Source organism: Tupaia chinensis, unplaced genomic scaffold (genome assembly GCF_000334495.1).
Source record: "Tupaia chinensis unplaced genomic scaffold, TupChi_1.0 Scaffold000570_1, whole genome shotgun sequence".
Classification (NCBI taxonomy): domain Eukaryota; kingdom Metazoa; phylum Chordata; class Mammalia; order Scandentia; family Tupaiidae; genus Tupaia; species Tupaia belangeri.
Window position 1 is genome coordinate 86191 of NW_006160084.1, and position 9267 is coordinate 95457.

A 9267-nucleotide genomic window follows, 5' to 3' on the forward strand; every position below is an offset into this window, starting at 1 on the left:
AAGCCCCATGGCCTAGTAGTTAAGATAGCATATTCCCCCACATGGTCAGCCACAGTCAGAATTCTGATCCTGGTGGCTTGAAAAACACATTAGGCATGCGTGCATGTGTGCCCCAAATCCTAACTGGATGGAGAAATGGAGAAGGGATTAAGGCATGACCATGTCCCATGTGGGGGGGGGCTTTCTCCTCCCTCTCTTTTTCTATTTCTCTTTGGTAAGCGCACGACCCCCCTGGCAATTAAAAAAAAAATCTGGTTCAGGTAAAAGGATTTTCAGTACAAATAACCTAAACCTCAACTCCAGTATTTAACAGGGGTGGGGAGGGGGTTATCCAAGATAGGCAGACCTCAGGATTTGTTGATTCTGGTGTTCAGTGTGTCTTAAAGGACCTGTATTATTTATCTTTTCTATTAGCCAAAGTGATAGCTTCATTCTAAAGCTGGTTCCCTTAGGATCATGGTAGCAGCTGAGCTATTTATTTCCTTGGTCATATTTAGAAGATGAAGTCTTTTGTCCAGTAATGCAAAATAAGTCCTTTCCTACTGGCTGATTGGGCCATCTTGGGTCATGTGATTCCTGTGGACCAATAACCATTGCTAGAGAAATGAACATACTGATGGCCATAGCCATGGACACATAAAACTTAACACTATGAAAGGAATTACCGTAGTGGTTTAGACCATATCTTGGAGCTGCAGTCCATTCAGCAGCTGGGGAGTGGAGAGGGCAACAGAGGTCAGGAGCTAACCACAATGCCCATCATACCACATTCCCCCAGGTGGTTTCGGTGGCCTTGGTCTCATCTCTAACTCAAGGGGTGAGCCTTACTTAGTTTAAGTCATTTAGCTGATCTGATCCCACTCTTCTACCTCCTATTCCCTCCTCCCAATTACAAGTATTTAAAAAAACCACAGCCAGTGAGATGGGAGGAAAAAAAAATTCCTGGGAAATAGAAAAATGATTTCCCCCAGACAATAGAGAAAGGCGCTAGAATGATTTATATGTTAATGGATTAATGTTGGAGATGTCAGCAAGAACCCGTATTTAGCTTATTAGACAGAAATGGTTACACATGCAAGTATTTACAGATAATGCATATATGCACAGGTTAGTACACACACACAAGTGTTTGGTCTGATCATTTGTGAGGACCTAAAATAAATAATTTTTTCCCTAGTAGTTAAAAAACATGTCCAGTGCCCATATCTTAGTTTTGAATGCTATTCTCTAATAAAAGGAATTGGGGTTCCTTGAAGAAACAGTTGATGGGGGCAAGAAGTACACAAGATGAGCCTGGAGCATCATATAGTACCAGAGAGTACGGCAGGGCTCAAAACAGCCAAACATGAAAACAAAACACAAAAACACATTGATGGGGGAGGTGTCAAAGGACACAAGGAAACAACCGAAAGAACTCCTAAAGGCCAACCCTGAAACAATTACAGCAACAAAATAAAGTCATACTGGATCATAACCCAAAGTATAAAAGAAATATTCATGACTCTACACTGATATAAATAAGTGACCAAATAAATAAAAAATGGGGGAAGATAAACTAATCTCCCATGCAGAGGAATTTCAAATATTTTAGGTAAATTGTCCACTCTCAAGGAGGGAGACCGAGCGAGCCATGCACAGTGACTCCTTCTAAAGTATACAGCATAGAAAGCAGGAAAACTCTACAAACATTGCCTCAGTCAGTGACCAAGGCCAATATTACCAGTCACAGGTTGTACTGATACACTTGATACAATATGGTGGAAATAGCTCAGTATTTCCTTCCAATAATCCGTAACACCACTAGACAGGATGTAGCTAATGAGTATTATCATGAGGAAAATATCACATCCATTTCAACAGTGAGGCATCCTACTGAGCAACTCATCCGTACTCTTCAACAATGCCAAAAATCTTAAATATAAATAACAATAAAAAAGAAAAAGAAAAGAAAGAAAGAAAAAGACTGTCAAGATAATCAGAAGTCTGAGAAACTACTACAGTCAAGAAAAGCCTAAAAAGACCATGATAAATAAACATAATGTGTCCTCAATGGGGTCCTGGAACAGAAAAATGACAGTAGGTAAAATTGAGGAAGTCTAAATAAATTTTAAATAAAGTTTTAAAAATAATAAAGGGGGCCAGCAGGTGGTGGAGTAGTTAAGGTGCTAGACTCTCACATGGTTAACTGCAATTCGAGTCTAAACTTGGTGGCTTGAAAAATCACACCAGGAACATGTGCATGTGTGCCCAAAGTCCTGGGAAGAGAATGGAGGAGAAGGGATTGTGGTGTGGCCATCCCCTCTGGGGGGTGATTTCTCACTTTCCCTCTCACTGTCTCTCTCTAGTGAGCACATATGCCCTATAGCAAAACCTTAAAAAAATTAATAATGTATAAATATTAGTTTATTAATTATAACAAATGCCTCAAACTAGTGTAAATTTTAACAACAAAGAAAGCTAGGGGCTGAGTATATGGAAGCACTGCACTTTCTCAATTTTTCTGTAAATGTAAAATCATTGTAAAAAATTTAAATCTTTTAAAACAAAGAAACAATTCCTTATCTTTTCATGGTGTTATTATTAAATATCCCTCTGTTCTTCTAAAGGGTGTGGGACTGTTTTGAATGTTATTAAGGAATATGCAATTTAATAATATAAGTAAAGACTTAGCATAGCACTGGAACAGAGTGCGTGTGCATCCACACATTAGTTCGTTCACCAAATATTTATTGAGTACCTACTATGAGATCTCTGTTCTAGGTGCCAATGACACAGTGATTAATAAGCCAGGAGGTGGGGACCAGCAGTTAGCGTAATGGCTATGTCACTGGACTCCCACGTAGTCGACCGTGGTTCGCGTCCTGGACCCGGTGGCTTAAACTCACAGCGGGCGCGTGTGCGTGCGTGCCCAAGATCCCAAGAGGAGAATGGAGGAGAAGGGATTGTGGTGTGGCCATCCCCCCTGGGGGGTGATTTCTTGCTTTCTGTCTGTCTCTCTCTGTCTGTCTGGTGAACGCATGCGCCCTATAGCAAAAACCTCTCCAAAAAAAAAAATAATAATAAGCCAGGAAGTGTACATGAGAGGGAGAGGGCAAATAAAATGCAATATTCACATAATGACGAATGTTATACAAGAACGAAACAAAACACAACACAGCATCAGGAAGTAGAAAATAATGGGAAGCTCTTCTTTTCTTCTGCAGCTAGGGACACCCCTCTGAGGAGAAAATAATCTGAGCATAGACCAGAAAGAAGTGAGGGAGCTAGTCATGTGGAGATGGGAGCAAAAAGCATTCTAATACAGGGAATAAGTGAAAAGTACTGAGGTAGGAATGAGCTCAATGCATTTTTTTTTCTTTTTGGGAGACCTTTTTTTTTTTTTTTGCAAAGACAGAAAGAGACAGAGAGACAGAAAGTGAGAAATGACCCTCCGGGGGGATGGCCACTCCACAATCCTTTCTCCTACATTCTCCTCTCGGGATCTTGGGCACGTACACACATACGCCCGGTGTGAGTTTAAGCCACCGGGTCCAGGACTCGAACTGCGGTCGACTATATGGGAGTCCAGCGACATAGCCATTATGCCGACTGCTGGTCTCAGCTCGATGTATTTTTAAAATTTGCCAGAGGGCACATGTGCTCACCAGAGAAAGTGAAAAAGCACTTTCTTTCTTTCTTTTTTTTTTTTTTGGAGAGTTTTTTTTTTTTGCTATAGGGCACATGCACTCACCAGACAGAGAGAGACAGAGAGACAGAAAGCGAGAAATCACCCCCCTGGGGGAATGGCCACACTGCAATCCCTTCTCCTCCGTTCTCCTCTTGGGATCTTGGGCACACATGCACACGTGCCCAGCTTGAGTTTAAGCCACTGGGTCCGGGATGCGAACCGCGGTCAACTTCATGGGAGTCCAGTGACATAGCCATTACGCTAACTGCTGGTCCCTCAAAAAGCACTTTCCATGGGGATGGCCAAGTCACAATTTCTTCTCCTCTCAGAATTCTGGGCATGCATGTACATGTACCTGGAGTGTTTCTCAAGCTGCCAGGTCCAGGACTGGAACCATGCTGTGGGCCATGTGGGATCCTACTTAAGGCTATCTCAGCAGGTGTATGAAAAATGGACTGTAGAGGACACTAGAGTGAAAGTTTGCAAACTGCTGACAGAGTAGGCTATGTTGATGTCCATGTAGGAAATGTCACCAGGAGCTCAGTAGTAACCATGGAAGTGGTAGTAATAGTGGGATTAAGATGGAACCAACAGGGAATACTGACTGGTAGGTATGAAAAGTAATATAGGGAACTAATGACCTGGTCAACAAAAATGAATTGTGGGGCAGTTTGAGTCCCAGATCTGGTGGCTTGAAAAACAAGCTGGCTGGTGTGCATGCATGTCCAGAATCCTAAGAGGAGAACAGAGGAGAAGAGATTTTGGTGTGGTCATTTCCCTACGGGGGATTCTCTCTCTCTCTCTCTCTCTCCCCATTGAGCACTCCCACCTTATAGCAAATTTAAAATAAATAAATTATGAATAGACTCAAGACTAATAGCAACATCATTTCACAGATGGTCAAGATCTAGAGATATTTACTGTGCTCTGGGGCCACCTCTAATTATAAGAGGGCCACAGACTTAACATTTTGCAGTATAACATCCTCTCTCTCTAGTGAGACCTTTTTAAATTCAGGCTCGAGCTTGAGCCCTCTGAGATGACTTATCTCAGACACCAAAGAGAACTGTAGGAAATGCTGTCTCCTGATGAGCAAGGGCACATGCTTCCTCTCACTCGAGCAGCTGGGGAGGCTGCCAAGTCTAATGTGCTTCAGTATCATCTCCCCTTCCCCCCAGACTCTGGGAGGGCAGTAACTCCTTTCACCATTGCAAAGCAAGTGCTTAATAAACATCTGCTGAATGACTGTGGAAGAAAATGACAGAGGCACAGCACAGGATACAGAGGTAGCCTAAGCCTCGCTTTGAAACCATATTTTAAAAGAAAATAGCAATATCCAGACCAATACAGAAGACAGAGAATAAAGTTCAGGAGAGGGTTGTCGAGGTTGAGTAATCAGTAAGAGCTCTAGGATGGAGCCAATAAATGAGAAACAGTGATTTTGCAAGAGATAGTACAAAGGACTATGTCATAGTCATTGCTGGGATTTTGTTGCTAAACTTGAATGATCTCATCACAGGATTCTCAGATGGCAGAGCTTGGAAGAGATCTTAGAACACTATGGATTAATTTGCTCAGTTTACAGATGAGGAAAATAAGGTGAAATGGCTTAGGATGAGAATCCAATTTGCTGGACTCCATATGCTATACTCTTTCTTATACGTCACTGATTAGCAGTTATACTAAACTTTCGTTTCCACATGTAGGCCCAGAGTATTTAGAAGCAAGGTGTAGAGAGAGTTTTCTAAAGTCTAAAACCTATTCTTAAGTAAAATTCTCATTTTAGAATTCAGTTTCATAAAAAAAAAATAAAACTCTCTTGATAATTTTTTTTTAATCATTCAGTGACAATGAGGCAGCCCATCCTGGTTTCCGATTTGACATGGCTGCCAGAAAGCTCAGAGCTAAATTTAACACTTAATCCTCCTAATAATAGTGGTCTGTTTTTGACAAGCGGTGTTTATTTCCTTCTTCTCTTTATGACTTTTTTAAAATAACTATTTCAATGGCTTTATTGTATATATATTTTTTACTATACGTCATCTCAGATTCTTTTTGGAAGCTAGCCAGGTATAAACCAAAAGAAAAGGAAGATTTCATTTCTCTTATGCAGCAGGATTGCTATTGTAGAATGGTGTCTGTTTGTAGATCCCACCCTTGACCTCCAAGCTCAGGTCTTACCTCCTGGCTTCTTATTTATAGAGCAGGAGGCCACCAAAAGACAGATTGCATACAAATGACTAGTTACAAAATTGTAGGGTCTGCCTGCTAACTAGGCGAGTCTTTTGGAAACTTCTTCGAAATGAAAACAAGATGTGGAAGGAGAGTGCTGTGTTTCCTGCGTTGACGTGGCAGAACTTCACTTACAGCAGTACCCTGGGGGAGGCAAGGCGGCCTAGTCCGTGCATGGTCAGCAGGTGGTGGACTGTCTCACATCCAACTCCAAGCTTTCCGCTAACTACAACCACAAGTCTGATCCTCCCCAGGACGGGGAAATGAGATCACGTAGCCTTCATCTCTTCTGGATTCCAGCCAGGTGAAGAGATTAAAGCACTCGTTTTCTGAAAACACGAGGCTTTCTCTTCCCTCCCTAAATGAAATTCCTCTTAAACCACAAAAATTTAACCCAAGCAGAATTAGGAAAGCAATAAGGAGTTCATGCAGAGATCTTTCTCCTGCTCCCTTGCTCCTTCCGAATCTTCTGTTGCCATTTCTGTCGAGGTAGCAAAAGAAACAATAAATAAATGCCAGAAAATGTCAACTGTTTTATGTATTTGAGCCTGAGACTTCCTGTGACTTTTGTTTTTTACTCTTTCCAATGTTGTTCTTTATTCCTATGGTGTTGGCCACGATTTCCATGATAATCTAAGAGATATGTTCAAAAGAAAAATGGCTTTGAGGGTACTGTTGCTCACGGAGATAGTCCTTCCCTAAAACATCCATTTGGATTCTGTTCATGATCGCCTCCTAGTCAGAACCAATTTGTTCAGATAGAGACAAGATGCTGCCCCAATGTTCCTGACACCTTGAAGAATGAGACAGTTCCAAAAGTCTTTGGCATTTCTCTAGAAAAATCTCAGTATGAATCATAGGTAAGCCTAGTGTATAAAATCAGTATAGCAGGTAAGAGTTCAACCTGAGCCCAGACAGCCTGAATCCTTCTTATTTACTATGTGTGACCTGGGAACCACGGGCAAACTGCTAACCCTGTGCAATACTTGCCTCATCTGTAAAATGGGGTTAACGGTGACTTTTTTCATGCCAAAGAGCCATTACTTTTTTTTTTTTCCGCTAACCCTGTGCAATACTTGCCTCATCTGTAAAATGGGGATGATATTAGTGCCAACTTCACAGAAGGCTTTTACATTTTGGTGTGCATCAGAAACTGGAGGGGGCATTAAAACGAAGATTACTGAGTCCATCCCCATGGTTTCTAATTTTGTAGGCCAGGGAGAGGCCTGAGAATCTGCATTTCTAACAAGTTCTCAGATGATGCTGGTACTTGCTCTGAATCCCACACTCTGAGAATCACTAGCAAAGTGCTGGGGTATGGATTACTTAATTATCAATGCAAAGTAACTGCTAACGGTGACTTTGTTCATGCCAAAGAGCCATTACTTTTTTTTTTTCCTTCTTAAAAATTTACTATAGGGCGGGAACCAGCAGTTAGCGTAATGGCTATGTCGCTGGACTCCCATGTAGTCGACTGCGGTTCGCATCCCGGACCTGGTGGCTTAAAACTCACGCCGGGCGTGTGTGCGTGTGTGCCCCAGATCCCAAGAGGAGAATGGAGGAGAAGGGATTGCAGGGTGACCATCCCCCCGGGGGGTGATTTCTCGCTTTCTGTCTCTATGTCTCTCTCTGTCTGGTGAGCGCACGTGCCCTATAGTGAAAATCTCTCCCCCCGCCCCCCAAAAAAATTTACTATAGGGTTCATGCACAGGAAGAGAGAGTCAGAGAAAAGGAAAGCAAGAAGCACCTCTCAAGAAGGATGACTATGCCATTTCTTCTTCTCCATTTTCCTTTCAGGATTTTGGGCACACAAGTGTGTGAACCCCAGCGGTTTTTTTTTCAAGGCACTGGGTCCAGGACTTGAACCATTCAGTTGGCTCCATGAGATCCAGCTGCCTCAACCACTGTCACTGGCTGGCCTTTTTATGCTCTACTGTCTGCTCTATCACTGGCAATAGATTAGCTGCAGTCAGTGGCATCAGTTATTATCTTACATGCTGTCCCATCAAACTTAGAAATCATAGCAAACTTGCAGTCAAACTCTAATAAAACCTATGATAAGAAATCTTGACACATGGGAGGAAAATCCTAGTAGTTTCTAACAGAAATAGTCTTATTTTAAAGAGTGTAAACATTCAGAAGGGGCTTGTAAACTGTTGTAAATACCTAAAAGTGTGTCCATAGATCTTTGTTTTTTTCCCCTACAACTTGTTAGTACCCATCTGTACATTTATCATGAGGCAGAAAAGAAACAGAAAGCTCCACAGCTACTTCTTGAGGTTTCTGTCTTTTCTCTTAGTTACTGCAAACGCGCCAAAGCAAATTCGATCATTATGGTCAAAAAGAATTCAACTCATAGCAAGTATTTAAGGAGGCCAGCAAATCCAGACGGTGCAACGGCAGTTAGAAACGGTGCAACGGCAGTTAGAAACGGCAGCTTTGAAAGGGCAGAGGAAACAGACCCACCCGCGAGAAGACAAGATTGTTAAAAAGCCCTCCACAACAAAGGCAAACGAACGCAAATCCCTAACCTGAGGGCACTTCTGCAAGCCTAAGGCCAAAGATAACCGCTCTGAACAAAAGCTGAGCCCAAGTGGCCTGCCTTACATAGGGAAAGGGGATACCAAACTTAATGTCAAAGGTTATGTGTTTCCCTCCCAAGACCCCTTGACGTACTTGAGCCTGAGCCAGAACGAACAGAAACACTGCACTGTCTCCCGTGGCACGCCTCACTCCTTCCAAGGAGAAAACTTCTTTATGTTAAACTTAGGTCAAGTGCTTCTTCTGTTCTAAGCATAGGGGTTCTCGAAGTTGAATGAGAGGCAGCTGGTTCTTGGTAACTATCTCATTTTTTTTAAATTGACAATCAGATCTAAATTTTCGGTAGAAATTCTCCAATGAAACGTGAGAACTAGATAAAGCATTCTTGCTACGTGATGGCTTTTGAAAAATTAAACAAAGGGCCCGTGTTTCCAAGAATGTAAAATACGCCTTGCCTTGACAGTTAAAACGTGTAAAATACAAGCCAGTTCACTGACTTGTATTTTCTTCCAAAATACGCGGTTATCTATCAATCAGCACTGCGCCTTCAGGACTCCACGAAAGCGGTTCATGTCTAGTTCGCTAAGAACCAGAAGTCGGCAGCCCGTTCGCGAAACTTGGAGTCCACGCTTCCAGCCCAAAGCCTCCCTTGGACTTGGCACGGGTGAAGGGAGCGAGACACGGGTCCCAGATGGGATTCTGGGGCTGCCACGACTCACCTCGCCAACTTCTCCAGGCTCGCCGCGCCCCGGCGGCCAGCTCGGGGGCGCATACGCGGGGGCCGGCGTCTGCGAGCGCCCGGGCCGACCCCCGGGAGGGCACCCGGA

The 9267-nt window shown here is 42.9% G+C and overlaps 1 protein-coding gene across 2 annotated transcripts in view; it reads right to left on the reverse strand.

Annotated features, from left to right (window-relative positions):
• The window catches only part of GXYLT2 (glucoside xylosyltransferase 2), a gene marked incomplete at its 3' end in the record, with an annotated part of 111529 nt that overhangs the window by 83494 nt on the left and 18768 nt on the right, over window positions 1-9267 (reverse strand). Inside the window, 1 exon segment of one of the 2 annotated variants that reach the window (XM_027775542.1) lies at window positions 9160-9260. Coding sequence (XP_027631343.1) covers window positions 9160-9212 — 53 coding nt within the window. 2 annotated transcript variants of the gene reach the window in all.